We start from the raw sequence: 20,309 nt of genomic DNA, 5'->3' as shown, positions 1-20,309 counted from the left end.
GCGACTACAGAGAGAGAGAGCGACTGCAGAGAGAGAGAGAGAGCGCGACTACAGAGAGAGAGAGCGCGCGACTACAGAGAGAGAGAGAGCGACTAGAGAGAGAGAGAGAGAGAGAGCGCGCGACTACAGAGAGAGAGAGAGCGCGACTACAGAGAGAGAGAGCGCGACCACAGAGAGAGAGAGCGAGCGCGACCACAGAGAGAGAGAGCGAGCGCGACCACAGAGAGAGAGAGCGAGCGCGACCACAGAGAGAGAGAGCGAGCGCGACCACAGAGAGAGAGAGCGCGACTACAGAGAGAGAGAGCGCGACTACGGAGAGAGAGAGCGCGACTACAGAGAGAGAGAGAGCGCGACTACAGAAAGAGAGAGAGAGAGAGAGCGACTACAGAGAGAGAGCGCGACTGCAGAGAGAGAGAGAGAGAGCGACTACAGAGAGAGAGAGCGCGACTACAGAGAGAGAGAGAGCGCGACTACAGAGAGAGAGAGAGCGCGACTACAGAGAGAGAGAGAGCGACTAGAGAGAGAGAGAGAGCGACTAGAGAGAGAGAGAGAGCGACTAGAGAGAGAGAGAGAGCGACTAGAGAGAGAGAGTGCGACTGGAGAGAGAGAGCGCGACTACAGAGAGAGAGGGAGAGCGACTACAGAGAGAGAGAGAGCGACTACAGAGAGAGAGAGAGAGAGAGCGACTACAGAGAGAGAGAGCGCGACTACAGAGAGAGAGAGAGCGCGACTACAGAGAGAGAGAGAGCGCGACTACAGAGAGAGAGAGAGCGCGACTGCAGAGAGAGAGAGCGCGACTACAGAGAGAGAGAGAGAGCGACTACAGAAAGAGAGAGAGAGAGCGACTACAGAGAGAGAGAGCGCGACTACAGAGAGAGAGAGCGCGACTACAGAGAGAGAGAGAGCGCGACTACAGAGAGAGAGAGAGCGCGACTACAGAGAGAGAGAGAGAGCGCGACTACAGAGAGAGAGAGCGCGACTACAGAGAGAGAGAGCGCGACTACAGAGAGAGAGAGAGAGCGACTACAGAGAGAGAGAGAGCGACTACAGAGAGAGAGAGCGACTACAGAGAGAGAGAGAGCGACTACAGAGAGAGAGAGAGAGCGACTACAGAGAGAGAGAGATCGACTACAGAGAGAGAGAGAGCGACTACAGAGAGAGAGAGAGCGACTACAGAGAGAGAGAGCGACTACAGAGAGAGAGAGAGCGCGACTACAGAAAGAGAGAGAGAGAGAGCGACTACAGAGAGAGAGAGCGCGACTACAGAGAGAGAGAGCGACTGCAGAGAGAGAGAGAGCGACTAGAGAGAGAGAGAGCGCGACTGCAGAGAGAGAGAGAGAGCGCGACTGCAGAGAGAGAGCGCGACTGCAGAGAGAGAGAGAGCGCGACTGCAGAGAGAGAGAGAGCGACGAGAGAGAGAGAGAGCGACTACAGAGAGAGAGAGAGAGAGCGCGACTCCAGAGAGAGAGAGAGCGACTACAGAGAGAGAGAGAGAGAGCGACTACAGAGAGAGAGAGCGACTACAGAGAGAGAGAGAGAGAGAGCGACTACAGAGAGAGAGAGCACGCGACTACAGAGAGAGAGAGAGCGACTACAGAGAGAGAGAGAGAGAGAGCGACTACAGAGAGAGAGAGCGCAACTACAGAGAGAGAGAGAGCGACTGGAGAGAGAGAGAGAGCGCGACTACAGAGAGAGAGAGAGAGCGACTAGAGAGAGAGAGAGAGAGCGACTACAGAGAGAGAGAGAGCGACTACAGAGAGAGAGAGAGAGCGACTACAGAGAGAGAGAGAGAGAGAGCGACTACAGAGAGAGAGAGAGAGAGCGACTACAGAGAGAGAGAGAGCGACTACAGAGAGAGAGAGAGAGAGAGAGCGACTACAGAGAGAGAGAGCACGCGACTACAGAGAGAGAGAGAGAGAGCGACTACAGAGAGAGAGAGAGAGCGCGACTCCAGAGAGAGAGAGAGCGACTACAGAGAGAGAGAGAGAGAGCGACTACAGAGAGAGAGAGAGAGAGCGACTACAGAGAGAGAGAGCGACTACAGAGAGAGAGAGCACGCGACTACAGAGAGAGAGAGAGAGCGACTACAGAGAGAGAGAGAGAGAGAGCGACTACAGAGAGAGAGAGCGCAACTACAGAGAGAGAGATAGAGCGACTAGAGAGAGAGAGAGCGACTGGAGAGAGAGAGAGAGCGCGACTACAGAGAGAGAGAGAGAGCGACTAGAGAGAGAGAGAGCGACTGGAGAGAGAGAGAGCGACTACAGAGAGAGAGAGCGCGACCACAGAGAGAGAGAGCGAGCGCGACCACAGAGAGAGAGAGCGAGCGCGACCACAGAGAGAGAGAGCGAGCGCGACCACAGAGAGAGAGAGCGCGACTACAGAGAGAGAGAGCGCGACTACAGAGAGAGAGAGCGCGACTACAGAGAGAGAGAGAGCGCGACTACAGAAAGAGAGAGAGAGAGAGAGCGACTACAGAGAGAGAGAGAGCGACTAGAGAGAGAGAGAGCGACTAGAGAGAGAGAGAGCGACTGGAGAGAGAGAGAGAGCGCGACTACAGAGAGAGAGAGAGAGCGACTAGAGAGAGAGAGAGAGAGCGACTACAGAGAGAGAGAGAGCGACTACAGAGAGAGAGAGAGAGCGACTACAGAGAGAGAGAGAGAGAGCGACTACAGAGAGAGAGAGAGCGACTACAGAGAGAGAGAGAGAGAGCGACTACAGAGAGAGAGAGAGCGACTGCAGAGAGAGAGAGAGAGAGAGCGACTACAGAGAGAGAGAGAGAGCGACTAGAGAGAGAGAGAGCGACTAGAGAGAGAGAGAGCGACTCCAGAGAGAGAGAGCGACTACAGAGAGAGAGAGCGACTACAGAGAGAGAGAGAGAGAGCGACTACAGAGAGAGAGAGAGCGACTACAGAGAGAGAGAGAGAGCGACTACAGAGAGAGAGAGAGCGCGACTGGAGAGAGAGAGAGCGCGACTAGAGAGAGAGAGAGCGCGACTACGGAGAGAGAGAGAGCGACTACAGAGAGAGAGAGAGAGAGCGACTACAGAGAGAGAGAGAGAGAGCGACTACAGAGAGAGAGAGAGAGCGACTACAGAGAGAGAGAGAGCGCGACTACAGAGAGAGAGAGAGAGCGACTACAGAGAGAGAGAGAGAGAGAGAGAGAGCGACTACAGAGAGAGAGAGCGCGACTACAGAAAGAGAGAGAGAGAGCGACTAGAGAGAGAGAGAGAGAGCGACTAGAGAGAGAGAGAGAGAGCGACTAGAGAGAGAGAGAGAGAGCGACTAGAGAGAGAGAGCGCGATTACAGAAAGAGAGAGAGAGAGAGCGACTTGAGAGAGAGAGAGAGAGCGACTACAGAAAGAGAGAGAGAGAGCGACTACAGAAAGAGAGAGAGAGAGAGAGCGACTGGAGAGAGAGAGCGACTGCAGAGAGAGAGAGAGCGCGACTACAGAGAGAGAGAGCGCGACTACAGAGAGAGAGAGAGAGCGACTACAGAGAGAGAGAGAGCGCGACTACAGAGAGAGAGAGAGCGCGACTACAGAGAGAGAGAGAGCGCGACTACAGAGAGAGAGAGAGCGCGACTACAGAGAGAGAGAGAGCGCGACTACAGAGAGAGAGAGAGCGCGACTACAGAGAGAGAGAGAGCGCGACGAGAGAGAGAGAGAGAGCGCGACGACAGAGAGAGAGAGAGCGCGACTACAGAAAGAGAGAGAGAGCGACTACAGAGAGAGAGCGCGACTACAGAGAGAGAGAGAGAGAGAGAGCGACTACAGAGAGAGAGAGCGCGACTACAGAAAGAGAGAGAGAGAGAGCGACTAGAGAGAGAGAGAGAGAGCGACTAGAGAGAGAGAGAGAGAGCGACTACAGAGAGAGCGACAACAGAGAGAGAGAGAGCGACAACAGAGAGAGAGAGCGCGACTACAGAGAGAGAGAGCGACTACAGAGAGAGAGAGCGACTACAGAGAGAGAGAGAGCGACTACAGAGAGAGAGAGAGCGACTACAGAGAGAGAGAGAGCGACTACAGAGAGAGAGAGAGCGACTACAGAGAGAGAGCGACTACAGAGAGAGAGAGCGACTACAGAGAGAGAGAGCGACTACAGAGAGAGAGAGCGCGATTACAGAAAGAGAGAGAGAGAGAGCGACTACAGAGAGAGAGAGCGCGACTACAGAAAGAGAGAGAGAGAGCGACTAGAGAGAGAGAGAGCGACTAGAGAGAGAGAGAGATCGACTACAGAGAGAGAGAGAGCGACTACAGTGAGAGAGAGCGACTACAGAGAGAGAGAGAAAGCGAGAGCGACTACAGAGAGAGAGAGAGCGCGACTACAGAGAGAGAGAGCGACTGCAGAGAGAGAGAGCGACTACAGAGAGAGAGAGAAAGCGAGAGCGACTTCAGAGAGAGAGAGCGACTACAGAGAGAGAGAGAGAAAGCGACGACAGAGAGCGAGAGAGAGTGAGAAAGCGACTGCAGAGAGAGAGCGACTTCAGGGAGAGAGAGAGAGGGAGCGACTGCAGAGAGAGAGAGAGAGAGAGCAACTACAGAGAGAGAGCGACTACAGAGAGAGAGCGACTACAGAGAGAGAGAACGACTACAGAGAGAGAGAACGACTACAGAGAGCGAGAGCGACTACAGAGAGAGAGAACGACTACAGAGAGAGAGCGCGGCCACAGAGAGAGAGAGAGAGAGTGGCCACAGAGAGAGAGCACGCGATCGGTACAGAGAAAGATGGAAGGAATAGTAAAATTGAATTTATATAGCATCCTATCACATCGCCCAAAAAGGCTCAAAATGCTTCACATACAATAAGTTACTTTGAAGTGCAGTGCGTATTGCCATTTATCACAAAGGAAGATTCCACAAACAGCAACAAGATGACTGACCAATTTTTAAAAATTCATTCTCAGGATGTGGGCGTCGTTGGCAAGGTCGGCACTTATTGTCCATCCCTATTTGCCCGAGAAGATGGTGGTGGGCCTTTTTTTTTTGAACAGTTTGGTACAAGTTCAGAGGACAGTTAAAAGTCACATGTCCACCAGACCAGGTAAGGACGGCAGGTTTCCTTACCTGAAGGACATTAATGACCTAGTTGGGTTTTTACGACAATCCGACAGCATCACTGTCACGTTTACTGAGACCAGCTTTTTAGTTCCCAATTTTTTAAACCTGACTTCAAATTCCCAAACTGTGATGGTGGGATTTGAACTTATGTTAATAATCTAGGCCTCTGGATTATTAGTCCAGTACCATAACCAATCTATTTTTTGATGGTATTGATTGAGGAGGAATGTTGAGCAGGATACCAGTGAGTTCTCACACTGCCGTAGGATCAGAAGGAGGCTATTCAGCCCCTCGAGCCTGTTCCGCCATTCAATTAGTTCATGGCTGATCTGTATCTTAACTCCATTTACCCACTTTGATTCCGTAACCCTTAATACCCTTGGCCTAACAAAAATCTCTCAATCTCAGTTTTGAAATTTTCAATTGACCCCCAGCCTCAACAGCTTTTTGGGGGAGAGAGTTCCAGATTTCCACTCCCCTTTGTGTGACGAAGTGCTTCCTGACATCACCCCTGAACGGCCTAGCTCTAATTTTAAGGTTATGCCCCCTTGTTCTGGACTCTCCCACCAGAGGAAATAGTTTCTCTCTATCTACCCTATCGAATCCTTTAATCATCTTAAACACCTCAATTAGATCACCCCTTAATCTTCTATACTCAAGGGAATACAAGTCTAGTCTATGCAACCTGGCCTCGTAATTTAACACTTTCAGTCCCAGCCATGGTGTGATCTTCATGGGGTCCTTAATATCCACCTGAACCATTGGAATAGGCAGAAAGGGCCTTGGTTTAACATCTCAGCTGAAAGAAGGCATTCTCCGACAGTACAGCACTTCTACAGTACTGTACCGTGAGCCTAGGTCATGTGCCTGGGTCCAGGAATGGTACCTCTGAGCCCAGTGCACTGACCCAGCGGCACTTGTGAGCACAGTGCACTGACCCAGCGGCACTTGTGAGCACAGTGCACTGACCCAGCGGCACTTGTGAGCACAGTGCACTGACCCAGCGGCACTTGTGAGCACAGTGCACTGACCCAGCGGCACTTGTGAGCACAGTGCACTGACCCAGCGGCACTTGTGAGCACAGTGCACTGACCCAGCGGCACTTGTGAGCACAGTGCACTGACCCAGCGGCACTTGTGAGCACAGTGCACTGACCCAGCGGCACTTGTGAGCACAGTGCACTGACCCAGCGGCACTTGTGAGCACAGTGCACTGACCCAGCGGCACTTGTGACCTGCTGAGCCAAGCTGACACACAAAAAAGAGAGGAAACAAAGCAAGAAGAGAAGGGGAGGGGATGAAATGAGAGGGAGGAGGAGAGAGAGAGACAGAGGGGAAAGAAAGGAGGTAAAGAGAGGGAGAGGAGAAGGAAAGAAGTATAGAGAAGAAGGAGACGGGGAAGAGGTAAAAGAGGTGAGAGATGAGAGAAGAGAGACAAGGAGAGAGCGAGAGAGAGAGAGAGCGCCAAGTCAGAACGTGAGCCAATTGGCAAAGAAAGAAAGCATGCCAGGGGCATAGAGAGAGAGAATGTCAGGAATAAAGAGAGGAAGAGGGGGCTGAGAGAAAGAAAGAGGGGACAGACAGTGTAGAGGCAAATGAATGAGAGGAGGCAGAGAAAGAGGAGACAGCAAGAGAGAGGTGGGAAGGAAGAGAGAAGGAGAAAGAGTTGAGTTAGCTTGAGAAAGATAGGTATGGGGAAGAGGTGCAGAAAAAGATAGAGATAGAATTGAAGGTTAAAAAAAGCTTCATAAATAGAGATGGAGAGAGAGGAGAATTAGGGAGAGAAAAGAGAGGTGGAGAGAAAAATGACAGAAGAATGAGTGGCTATGACAGTGAAATAGAGATTGTGGAGCGAGTCAGATAGTTGATATTATACGGTACCATAGGATGACAGACAGAGAAATGAAGATAGGCAGGTCGGCGGAGAGGATACCATAGAAAAAACAAATACTCACAGGGAAATGGAGATACCTAAACAGACAGAACATAAATTGCAAACTGAAATACAAAAATGAGCATTTCTCCACATTTTGACCTTCTCACCTGGCACGAGCTTAGTTCCCATGGTAACAGTTGAACAAAAGCCGTCAGCTGACATGAGTTGCTAAAGGTGGCTGAAGAGGTGCCTGGTTTTGTCAACTATTTCGTGCAGTGGCGCTGATAGGATCAATGGAGGGAGTGGCGCTGGGCTGTTTGAATCTAGTGTTACCATGGCAACCTCCGAGGGTTAATGTTGCCATGGCAATCTCAGAGGGTTAATGGCTGTTACACACAGAAAGATGTAGGCTGAAGGCTTATTCTCACACCAAGGCTAATGAACTCGGGTTCTGCTACCCAATGCTTTGTCACAAGGCACCCCAAGGAAACAGCAAATGGGCCCCACAGGGAGAATCCTTGCTGCCTGAACTGTGCAGGCTTAATTTGAATCTGTAGTTCACAGTCTCCGTAACACTTTCTTTATCAGTGAGTAGGCCGCAAGGGAGCCTCATCTCAGTTGACAAAAAAAAAGCCGATGACCCCTCCCTTCCCCAAACAATCTCAACCAAGATGCTGAAGTAGAGATAATCCAGTAAATAGAGAATAAATAAAATTGTGTCACATCAGTGACATTTTTTGAAGATTGTCGGAGCATGTTTTAAGCGCAAGATTGGTTCAGTTGGTCGCACTCTCACTTCTGAGACAGGAGGTCACGGGTTCAAGCCCCACTCAAGGGACTTGAGCATATACTCTAGGTCGACACTTTAGGGTGATGCGGAGGGAGTGCTGCACTGTCAGAGGTGCCATCTTTCAGGTGAGATGTCAAACAGCAGCCCAGTCTGCCTTCTCAGGTGGACATCTGCCACCCTGCACGAACTTGAGCTCTTCCAAAACTCTGCTGCCCGTATCCTAACTCGCACCAAATCCCTTTCACCCATCATCCCCTGTGCTCGCTGACCTCCTGGTCCAGCAATGCCTCAGTTTTAAAATTCTCATCCTCGCGTTCAAATCCCTCCATGGCCTCGCCCCTCCCTATCTCTGTAACCTCCTCCAGCCCTACAACTCTCCGAGAATGCTGGGTTCCTCAAACTTTAGCCTTCTTCTGCATCTCCCACTTCCTTTGCCCCACCAGTGGCGGGTGTGCCTTCAGCTGCCTAGGCCCTAAGCTCTGGAACCCCCGGCCTAAACCTCTCCACATCTCTCTCCTCCTTTAATATGCTCCTTCAAACCTACCTCTTTGACCAGGTTTTTAGTCACCCATCCTAGTATCTCCTTCTTTGGCAATTTTTGTCTGATTATACACCTATGAAGCACCTTGGGACATTTTACTATGTTAAAGGCACTGTATAAATGCAAGTTGTTGTAAAAGATCCCATTGCACTTTTTGAACAAGAGCAGGAGAGTTCACCTGTCCATCCAACACTACCAAAACAGCTTAACTGGTCGTTCATCACATTACAGATTGTGGGATCTTGCTGTGCACAAGTTGGCAGCCATGTTTGCCTACAAAACAACCATGACTGCACTTCAAAAGCCATCATTTGGCTGTAAAGCACTTTGGGACATCCTGAGGACTCGAAAGGCGCAAAATAATGCAAATTCTTTCTTTAAATCGATAAAGGCCACAGTATGCAGTGGTAGGACACAGACTCGTCACAATTCTTCCCCTACCCTCCCCAGTTTGTCCGTGATTCTGAGCTCAGTGAGACTGGTACAGGCACTAAACAGATGTGAGAGTCTTTACCTCGTACAGACTCAATCCACTGCTGCTCTCTTGCTCCTCCTACAGGTTATGTAGGAATATAAGGATTTGCAGGATCAGATTGTCCTCCATAGGCTCCTTCTGGGTCCCCAAAGGAGCGCTGTGTCTGAGAGGAGACAACTGCCCCTATTATTCCTCCCTCAGGCCACAGATACGGCCATGGGGAAGACGGGCTACATTCTTCAAAAAATGTGGAGCAAATCTGAGAGCAGCTATATTATGTATCTAACCCGTGCTGTACCTGCCCTGGGAGTGTTTGATGGGACAGTGTAGAGGGAGCTTCACTCTGTATCTAACCCCCCGTGCTGTACCTGCCCTGGGAATGTTTGATGGGACAGTGTAGAGGGAGCTTTACTCTGTATCTAACCCGTGCTGTACCTGCCCTGGGAGTGTTTGATGGGACAGTGTAGAGGGAGCTTTACTCTGTATCTAACCCGTGCTGTACCTGCCCTGGGAATGTTTGATGGGACAGTGTAGAGGGAGCTTTACTCTGTATCTAACCCGTGCTGTACCTGCCCTGGGAGTGTATGATGGGGCGTTGTAGAGGGAGCTTTACTCTGTATCTAACCCGTGCTGTACCTGAACTTGGCGTCTTTGATGCTGACACCAGGGTGCCTAAAATGGAAAGTGTTCTATTCCTCAGAACTAACATCCCTCATCTTGATGACACAAAATTCACATTAAAGAAATCTTTTACAGAAGGTCATAATTGGATCTGAGAGAGGACAGGCTGCTTGCTGGTACAGTACAGAAATACAGAGATCAAACCAGGTACGATTCTCAGTGGCTCCTCGCTGAGCAGATCCAACAAATGAACCGTCTAATAACCATCTTCAACTGACCCATATTTGTTGACAGTTTTCTGTAGAAATAAATTCCAGGAGGAGAATATACATGTCATTGGAAGTTGTATCTGTGACTGTCACCCATCACTGAGCGAGAGATTGCCAACTGAAGTTCCCACTTGGCTCACAGGAGAGTGTTTGCTCACTCACATGGGTCAAAAGAATGACTGATTTTGGAGATGGAAAAATGCCACCTTGTTGCAGTAAAGGAACACTCTTCTTAGGTTGGGATTGAGGCACATTGTTAAGGCAGAACAAAGGGATCTTGACTCACATTCAGCCTTGGCTGCTGGCCCTCTACGGAAAGTGTCTGGGCGGTCTTAATCCAGTTCCTAGTGGATAGGGGCCTACAGGACAAACTGTCCGTCCTTCAGTGCTGGGCACTAAACTGACAATCGCACTCAGAGAGGCCACAAAATGGCCAATGTTGGAAACCAAACACGGTCAGATGGATGAATGAGGGGGTATTCCTCTGAGGGACAGACTGTAGTACATTGTTGGGACAGTGCGCAGGGGGCTTTAATCTGTATCTAACCCGTGCTGGACCTACCCTAGGATTATTTAATAGGGCAGTGTACAAGGAGCTTTACTCTGTATCTAACCCACACTCTAACTGCCCTGGGAGTGTTTGATGGGACAGTGTAGAGGGGGCTTTACTCTGTATCTAACCCGTGCTCTACCTGCCCTGGGAGTGTTTGATGGGATAGTGTAGTGGCAGCATTATTCTGTGTCTAACTGTGCTGTACCTGACATGCGAGAGTTTGATGGGACAGTGGCTGTCTGGAGGGAAACCAATCCATTCCCCAGCACTAACATCCTTCACCTTGAGCACAGAAATCACTAAAAAAGCTTTTCTGTTAAACAAAAAGGAACCATCATCTTTTTTTTCTGGTAACAGAGAAAGAATAAAATTATAAATTGTTTCAAATCAGAAACTGATGATGAGTAAACTCACAGCAAGTGGGTCAAAGGACAGAAGCTCATCATACTGTCTATATTTGGAAGGTACATTCTGTACTTCATCTCAAATAAAGAGAAGAACCTTTATAAAAATTAACATACTTTTAATATTAAATGTAATATTATCTTATGCTGACTGATGGCTTTCAGTCTCTCTCCTCTCTCACTCTCGCGGAGATATCTGTACACTGGGGTCTCTCAGTCCCTCTCTCTGAGGGAGATATCTGTACATTGACGGGTGTCTCTCAGTTCCTCTCTCTGAGGGAGATATCTGTACACTGACTGGGGTCTCTCAGTCCCTCTCTCTGAGGGAGATATCTGTACACTGACTGGGGTCTCTCAGCCCCTCTCTCTGAGGGAGATATCTGTACACTGACTGGTGTCTCTCAGTCCCTCTGTCTCAGGAAGATATCTGTACACTGACTGGGGTCTCTCAGTCCCTCTGTCTCAGGGAGATATCTGTACACTGACGGGTCTCTCAGTCCCTCTCTCTGAGGGAGATATCTGTACACAGACGGGTGTCTCTCAGTCCCTCTCTCTGAGGGAGATATCTGTACACTGACGGGTGTCTCTCAGTCCCTCTCTCTGAGGGAGATATCTGTACACTGACGGGTGTCTCTCAGTCCCTCTCTCTGAGGGAGATATCTGTACACTGACTGGTGTCTCTCAGTCCCTCTCTCAGGGAGATATCTGTACACTGACTGGGGTCTCTTAGTCCCTCTGTCTCAGGGAGATATCTGTACACTGACTGGGGTCTCTCAGTCCCTCTGTCTCAGGGAGATATCTGTACACTGACTGGGGTCTCTCAGTCCCTCTGTCTCAGGGAGATATCTGTACACTGACGGGTGTCTCTCAGTCCCTCTCTCTCAGCGAGATATCTGTACATTGACTGGGGTCTCTTAGTCCCCTTTCCTCAGGAAATGATCTGTATACACTGAGCTCAATCCTGATTCTGGACTGACCAAAGCAAATTGCTTTTGAGCACCATAAGGTCCTGTTGTGAACCTCCTATATTCCATCCCAGTCGAGGTTAGCACCGCCAGAAAAGCCTGCCTCTTTAAGGGGGAGACTGTAGGAATAAGGGATATGGGCCAAAGGAAGGTATATGGAGCTAGATCACAGATCAGCCATGATCTTATCAAATGGCAGAGCAGGCACGAGGGGCTGAATGGCCTACTCCTGTTCCTATGTTCCTATGAATGTCCTTCTACGCCATCAGTGATAGCAGAGAGAGAGAGAGAGAGAAGAGAGAATGAGAGTGGGGAGAGCTTGAAAGAGAGGGGCAGAGAGAGATTCAGGGGCAAGAGAGAAAGAGAAAGGGAGGGGAAAGAGGGGAAGAGTGCGAGAGAGAAAGAGAAATCAGACAGACTGAAGAGATGGATAGGCGGAGAAAGTGGAGGAGGGAAAAAGAGAACAGAGGAGAGGGTGAGAGAGAGTAAGATAGAAAGAAAGACAGAGAAAGAGAAGATAGACAGACAGAGAAGAAGAGATGCATAGGTGGAAAGAGTGGAGGAGAGGTAAAGAGAATAGAGGGGAGAAGGGGAGAGGGAGGTGGAAAGAGAGAGAAAGAAAAAGCAAAGGAGAGAAGGAAGAGCTCTGCAAAAGGTCAAGGCAGCCTCATACATCAATAAGAGGGAGAGAGAATGAACACAGGACATTGGGGACCCAGCAACACGAGTGAAGAAGAGATCCAGGCCAGTGCTATAAATACAGAGCTCACAAGAAACGAGCAGTGCTGCTGGGCAAGGGGGCCTGACGGCATGCCCACTCTGCCCCAGTCCACCTATGAGAGGAGTGCGCCAGCTCCCAATCACTCACACGTGGCCTGCATTCCTCACTAGCAGCCGTTTAACTCTGCGCACCGAGTATTTTCTGTGCCAGTCACTTAAATAGAGAAAGGTCAACGCCAATGCAGCAATCGCTTCATTCAACTCTGACTTACAGCCTTCGACACAGAAACTTTTTGCTCAGCGACAGAAGCCGAGGCCAGAGATATTTCCTCGGAGCGAGAGAGGAGAATAATTACACCCTCCCCCCATTCAACCACCCGACTCTCCAATTTTGTCCCCTTCTCTCCTGACGGCCCTATCCCTCTTAGACTTTGCCCAAACGGCTTTTCTTCACGATGTGAGCCTCGAAAGTGAGTACTGGTGAGCTATTCGACTGCAGCGAGCATCACAGCATGGCTGATCGCCTCTTACTCCAGTCATTGCAAATGCGAGCAGGAATTTCCCGAGATCAGAGGGGGAACTGAGGCCTTTTGTAGCAGGCCCGGCCAGGATCTGCTCTCAGCACAGATCTGGCACTGAAGCAGAGACCGTTCTGGACCGTACGGCTCAGTCTCACACCGTGCGCCTAACTGAGAGATCAAGGAGACTATAAAATACAGAGAGAAAACCAGAGTTATTCTGAACAACTGGGTACATCATTAGAAGTCTTGAGAAGCACGTTTCTCTCTCAGGAACAGCAGGCCATTCAGCCCCTCGGGCCTGCTCTGCCGTTCAATGAGATCACGGCTGATCTGTACCTCAACTCCATTTATCCGCCTTTGCTCCATATCCCTTACCTAACAAAAATCTATCGATCTCACTCTTGAAAGCTCCAATTATCCCCCCAGCTTCCACAGCCTTTTGAGGGAGAGAGTTCCATTATTTCGTCTACCCTTTGTGTGAAAAAGCGCTTCCTTATTTCACTCCTGAATGGCCTCACTCTAATTTTAAGATTGTGTCCCCTCGTTCTTGATTGCCCCACCAGAGAGAAATAGTTTCTCCGTATCTACCCGATCGAATCCTTTTAACACTTCCTCTGTCAGCTGTAGTTTGTTGTGGGACGGGGAGAGGACTCAGAGTAGCGGGCAGTGTTGCGCCTCACACAATTGGTTTTCCTCTGGAGGGTGGGGGAGGGTTGGCCTTACTTTCGGCGGGAATAGTCGAAGGGAAGTGGTAGAACGTTCGCCCGGACTGGAGGCTGCCCACCAACGCAAGGTAGGTGCCAGTATTGGCTTCCAAGGTCATCTCACATTCCGGGGTGAGGCCTAAGCTGTCCTCATGAGGCCCGCTCCTGCTCCTCCAGGCCCCACTTACCTGTTTGGACCTCTTCTGGACGCGGCCCCTCGGCCTCTCCGCTCAGGCCACCGGTTGACATTGTCATCGGTTCCTGATGACATCATCAGCGCCCGACTTGCGACTACGTACAGAAGGACCCCGCCGGCTTTGGCTGGGTGCCCTTGCCGCCCGCTCAGGAGAGCAGGTTAAAATTCAGAATGGTGGGTTTCCTGGAGACTTTTCGGCAGGTAAGTAACCTGGGCGATTACAACTGCCCACCTGCCCGGTTTCCGCTGGGCGAGTACGATTAAAAATAGCCTGACGGTCTAGGCGCACACATGAAAAATAGGCTCTTGGAAGGGTTCTGAAGGGCCGCCTGTGCCCGCTTGAGACAGCATTTACTGAAAATACAGTGAATAATAAATACTTGAAGGGGGAAAAATTTGCAGGGCTATGGGACTAATTGGATAGCTCTTTCAAAGAGGCAGCATAGGCACGATGGACCGAATGGCCTCCTTCTTGCTGTATCATTCTATGCTTCTAATGGTTCAGCACAATTCTACAGTTGTATTATTGACATTGCAAGTGATCGGCCATTTTATACCTTCCATTTCCCTGTCTGGTTCCCTAGCAACAGCTTCACTAGTTGCATTACATGGAACCCCCAACACTCGTTCACTGATTCGTTGAATGAGGGAGGGAGTTAGCTCAGCCTCCTGATGGCACTGCTGGACAGCAAGATTAACGGGAGCTGGGCAGGCTGCAAATGGAGGCCCAGAGACTCACGGGACCACCAGATCTCACCGCGAACCACCGGTGAAAGGGAAATGGGTCAAAAGCCCCCACTCCCCACCCTAAGGAGTATCACTGATCTAGATACCCGCAATGGGACGACCCATCCGGTTTTGATTCAGGGGCAGGGCTGCCAAATCTTGTCCTTTAGCTCCTGGCTCTGTCACACCCCTCCACATGGGCACTTACGGTTCAACAACAACATCTTGCAATAATATAGCACCTTCGATGTAGTAAAACGACCCAAGGCGCTTCATAGGAGTGTAATTAAGACAAAAAGTTACACTCCTATGAAGCACTTTGGGACGTTTTACTACACCTATGTTGAAGGTGCAATATAAATGCAAGTTGTTGTTGTTGAACCATCAGTGCCCATGCTCCTGAATCAGACCAGATGAGTGGTCCCATTGTGGACACCTGGATCGGTGATACTCCTTTGAATTACATAGAATGTACAGCACAGAAACAGGCCATTCGGCCCAACATGCCGGTGTTTATGCTCCACACCAGCCTCCTCCCTCTCTACTTCATCTAACCCTATCAAGATATCCTTCTAATCCTTTCTCCCTCATGTGTTTGTCTAACTTCCCCTTAAATGCATCTATGCTATTCCCTTCAGCTACTCCTTGTGGTAGCGAGTTCCAGATTCTCACCACTCTCTGGGTAAAGAAGTTTCACCTGAATTCCCTATTGGATTTATCAGTGACTATCTTATATTAATGGCCCCTAGTTCTAGTCTCTCCTGCAAGTAGAAACATCTTCTCTACGCCTACCCTATCAAACCCTTTCATAATCTTAAAGACCTCTATCAGGTCACCCCCTCAGTCTTCTCAAAAGAGCCCCAGGCTGCTCAATCTTTCCTGATAGGTAGAACCTCTCAGTTCTTGTATCATCCTAGTAAATCTTTTTTGCACCTCCTTCTCCAGTGCCTCTATATCCTTTCTGTAATATGGAGGCCAGAACTGTGCACAATACTCCAAGTGTGGTCTAAACAAGATTCTATACAAGTTTAACATAATTTCTCTGCTTTTCAATTCTATCCCTCTTGAAATGAACCCCAGTGCTAGGTTTGCTTTTTTTAATGGCCTTATTAACCTGCGTCGCTACTTTTAATGATTTGTGTATCTGTACCCCCAGATCCCTCTGCTCCTCTATCCTATTTAGACTTTTATTATCCAAGCAGTATGTGGCCTCTTTATTCTTTATACCAAAATGTAGCACCTCACATTTATCTAAATCTGTAGCAATTGATTCTACAACTGTATTATTGGCATTTCAAGCGATAGGAAACAGAGGAAACCATTCAAAATGATTCACAGGTTAAACTAAGACCCAAGCACGTGTGTTTAACACGGAACGCTCGTTCCTTCTCCTGAGCTGACTGGGCTTACGTTTGTCCGACTCGCGGCCTCATCGACGGAGTTCTCCCGCAAGACGGACAACATTCCCCAACTCCGGGTAGACACAGTGCCCAGAAACTTCCACCGGAGACGGTGCAGAGAGTCGCTTTAAAACCCGACATGCGACGGAAGTATCGTTCCATCAGTGCCTCACTTTCCAAGAGAGGGGGATGAGGGTGGGAGGGGGTCACAGAATCGGGGGGGGGGGGGGGGGCGGGGGTCACAGAATCGGGGGTAGATGGGCAGTAATTGGTGCGGTGCCAGCTGGCTTTGGCACCCCCTGGGCTAGGGAAAGAGGTGGTCATTGAGCTTTTAATAGCAATCCAGTGACCCCTCGCTGGAAAGTGCACGTGTTGGCGGGGTAGGGGCATCATCTGCGGACTGGATCAGCTCAGTTACAATGAACCCCCCTGCCCCTCAACCCGCTCCGCAAGGATATTCACCAAGACACAGCCGCGTGCTGGGTGGGGATGGGGCTGGGGAACTGCGGGGGGGGTGGGGGGAGAACTGAAAATATATCTTGCCGAATGCTCCTTCTCTCTGCCACACAAACCTTTGACTTTTTCCCCCTTGTTGAGTTGAATTTCCCCTTCTCCCTGCGGCTGGTACGGTTTCACCACCACAAATGCTCGGCCCGGAACGGCACTGTACAGCTTGCGTTTGGGGGCTCGGCCCAGCGTGCCGCCTGCAGAGTCCTTGCTGCCGATCGCTGAGCTGCAAACAAAGATATACGTCACTGTCAGTCTCCTGGGCTGCCCGATGCTCTTCGAGGGGAAGGACATTGTTTTAAGGTCCGCAGGAGGCACCGAGAATATCTGACTCAAACGGGGGGGGGGGAAGGAGGAAAGCCTCACCTTATTCCATGTGTGTGTGAGAGAGTGAGAGAGAGGGAGGGAAGGAGAGAGACAGAGAGGGAAAGGGAGAGAGAGTGACAGAGAGAGATGACAGAGATGGAGAGAAAGAGCGACAGAGAGAGGAGGAGAGACAGAGAGACAAATAAAGACGGGGAGGAGAAAGAGAGAGGGAGAGACAGACAGAGGAGAGGGAGAGAGAGAGACACACACAGAGAGAGGAAGAGAAAGTGGCAGAGAGACTGAGAAATAGAGGGTGAGGGTGGGACAGATAGAGACGCACAGAGACAGAAAGAAGGAGAAAGAAAAAGAGAGAGACTGACAAAGAAATAAACAGACTGAAAAAGAAACAGAAAACAGATGACAGAAAGTGAAAGCCTGAGAGACAGAAAGGAAGACTGAAAGTGAGGGAGAAACGGACAGAGATGTAGAAAGAGAAATACACTGACAGAAAGGAAAGAACAAAAGAGAGAGCAAATCAGAAAAAGATTCAGAGACTGACAGATAGACAGACAGACACAAAAGGAAGCAGAGAGAGAAACACACACACACACACACAAAGAAAGAGAGGGAGACGTATACAGAAGCGCACACAATATGTTTACTCGTTCTGCTAATGTCAGCTCCCAGGAGTACTTACTCTGCAATCTCTTTACTTTGTGCTTCCTAGTTCTGACAGTGCTCATTGGGCAAGGTGAGTCGCCCCTCTCTAATTTATTAACGGCCTGTTTGTACTAAGGAGAGTGCTTAGCCTGACGGGTTAAGAGTACAATGCTCTAGTCACAGGTGTCCCCCACCTCCTGAGCCCAAGGGTAGTCTCACATCCAGGTGATCATCTCCAGGGCACCGGTCAGCAACACATCGAGAATACACAGCTTGCTGCACTGCCGCTGTGTTAGGGACACATTGTTTCTTCCTTTCCCATCAATCTTTGTCTCCTTCCCTCCATCTCTATCTCTCTCACTCACTCCATCCACAGTCCAAGCTCAAGGTGGGGGTGGGGGGAACAAATTTTGAGACATAAAAGCCAGACTGAAAAAGTCCGAGTTTGAATTTTTACAAAGGCTGTTTGCATACGTGGAGCTGATGGGGTCGGGGATCAGGGAGGTGGAGAAATCGAGGATCAGGGAGGGGTCAGGGTTCGGGGAGGGGGAGGGGGGGAAGGGGATTGGGAGAGGGTCGGGGATCGGGGGAGGGGTAAAAGGGGTTGGGGAGGCGGGAGTCAGGGATTGAGGGGGGGGGGGGGGGGGGGGAGAAAGAGGCCAGGGGAAGTGGGCCAAAACGCATGCACAAACGTCGTCATTGCACCAGTGAAGGTTTGGGCTTCAACTGTGGGATCACCTCGAGAAGCAAACGGGGCTGTGCGATCCGCAAATGGACAGGCAGCCGTCCAATGATCAGTTAGATCAGTGATGTAACACAGCACAGGACTTGTGACCCACTTCCTCTTTACCTCTGGCCCTCGATAAACTTGACACCCGAAGTGGGGCCTATCTGGCTGGGAGATGTTGCCTGAGCTGCGATCCAGTGCTCCTTCCCTGGTTTCCCCAACTAGGGAATGCTATTCAGAGGTGAAGCTACCCCAGCACCCACAGAACATTGAGAAAGGGACGCCATTAATAACGACAAGACCAATGGTTAGTCTTTCCCTCCCCCACCCTTCCTGTGAGGGACATTCTCCGCCTCACTCCACAGCTGCCCCACAGTGACAAGCCTCACGTTAGCTGTTCTAAGACTGTCAAATGCAACATGCAGGTAAAACCTCTCCACAAATGAACCATTAGATGGAGGCAGTGAGCTAGAATCATAGAATCATACAGCGCAGGAGGCCATTCGACCCGACGTGCCTGTGCCAGCTCTTTGAAAAAGCTATCCAATAAATCCCAGTCCCCTGCTCTTTCCCCATAGCCCTGCAAATTTTTATCCTTCAAGCTAATTTGTAATTTAAAAAAAAAATAGCTTTAATGATGTGAATTCTTTGCGATCGGCAGCTTGTCACGACGGGACTGTCTATTACTGAGCCCTGTTTCTATTTCATTTATGAGCAGGTCACCACCTCACAAGATGAGTGACATATTTCTGTGCACCACCAGAAAGAGAAGGACATTCAGCCCATCTTAATTCATCCGTCCAGAGGGATCCTAGCATGCCGCCATTGTAACATCCAATTGTTTTAAGTGATTTCAGGGTTTCTGTCTCCACTACTTTATGTGAGAGTTTATCCCACATGCTGATTGCATTTTGTGTGGAGAGGAATTTCCTGACATGCGTCCTAATTTGAATCTGTGTACCCTTTGTTATTTAAAGTAATTTTCCAGATTTACCTTTTCCATTCCCTTAATATCTTCTAAATCTCTTGTATGATCACCCGTCAGTTGCCTCCTTTCCAGGCAAATGAGTCCAAGTCTCTCCGGTCTTCCCTCATCACTCAGACTCCTGACACTCGAGATCAGCCTCGTCACTCTTCTCTGCACTGCCTTCAGCACCGAAATGTCTCCCTTGTGTCTCGCCAATCAGAAATGGAAGCAGTTCCCGAGCTGCTTTATTGCCCACTCGCAAACCCTAAAACACTTCCCACGTCAGAAATCAAATGAAAGTAAGATGGAGACTTTTGAGCAGAGCTTTATGAGTTGGGCAGTTTCAACCTGGCTCCCTTTGGACATGTGCCCACATCCCACTAGTGTTCCTAAGTTGGCACTAAATGGTCAGACTCACTCAGAGGCCAAAGAATAGCTAAAGAGCAAAGTACAATATTGTACTGGTGCAGTAGGAGCCACTCATCTAAGGGCTGAGGCACACTGATGGGCAAGTGTAGAGGGAGCTTTAATCTGTATCTAACCCGTGCTGTACCTGCCCTGGGAGTGTTTGATGGGTCAGTGGAGAGGAAGTTTTACTCTGTATCTAACCCTGCAGTACCTGCCCTGGGAGTGTTTGATGGGTCAGTGTAGAGGGAGCTTTACTCTGTATCTAACCCATGTTGTACCTGCCCTGGGAGTGTTTGATGGGACAGTGTAGAGGGAGCTTTACTCTGTATCTAACCCGTGCTGTACCTGCCCTGGGAATGTTTGATGGGACAGTGTAGAGGGAGCTTTACTCTGTATCTAACCCATGCTGTACCTGCCCTGGGAGTGTTTGATGGGACAGTGTAGAGGGAGCTTTACTCTGTATCTAACCCGTGCTGTTCCTGCCCTGGGAGAGTTTGATGTTGACATTGGGTGCCTGAAACAGAAAGTGTTGCGCTCGACCAGCCGTCCCAACGCAACCTCAGAGGGCACGAGAGTCGCACGGATTCCCTCCGACCCCTGCCCAGGACGACACTGCTTGGGTTACCTGAGCCGTCCGCGCGGTTGTTTCTTTGGCTCCTCGGCCTGGCGGCTGCGGGACGGGGAACGGCTGCGCCCACCCCGGGGGCTGCTCACGCTCCGCAGGGTGCCGTTCGGGTTTCTCTGCGCCTGGCCGGTCGAGAAGGACAGCCACTCGGGAATGTTGAGGTTGTTGTCGCTGCTGGAGCGTTGCAGGAAGTGCGGGATGGTGAGAGTGTTCTGGCCCTCCCTCCGTCGCGGGGCATAGGTTGGCTTCTCCTGAAACGGAACTATCGGAAGACACAACTTAGAGGTAAGAAC

The 20,309-nt window shown here is 50.2% G+C and overlaps 1 protein-coding gene across 1 annotated transcript in view; it reads right to left on the bottom strand.

The window, feature by feature from the left end:
* The window catches only part of shank1 (SH3 and multiple ankyrin repeat domains 1), a 153,410-nt gene that overhangs the window by 92,001 nt on the left and 41,100 nt on the right, over positions 1-20,309 (bottom strand). Inside the window, exons 10-11 of the mRNA XM_067974247.1 lie at positions 20,017-20,278; positions 16,389-16,549 (exon numbers count right to left, since the gene is read on the bottom strand). Coding sequence (XP_067830348.1) covers positions 16,389-16,549; positions 20,017-20,278 — 423 coding nt within the window. The remainder of the gene's footprint in view (positions 1-16,388; positions 16,550-20,016; positions 20,279-20,309) is intronic.

The sequence above is a fragment of the Heptranchias perlo genome, chromosome 40 (genome assembly GCF_035084215.1).
Source record: "Heptranchias perlo isolate sHepPer1 chromosome 40, sHepPer1.hap1, whole genome shotgun sequence".
Taxonomy (NCBI): domain Eukaryota; kingdom Metazoa; phylum Chordata; class Chondrichthyes; order Hexanchiformes; family Hexanchidae; genus Heptranchias; species Heptranchias perlo.
The sequence above is the reverse complement of the archived record's forward strand: the minus strand, read 5'-3'. Positions and strand labels throughout refer to the sequence as shown.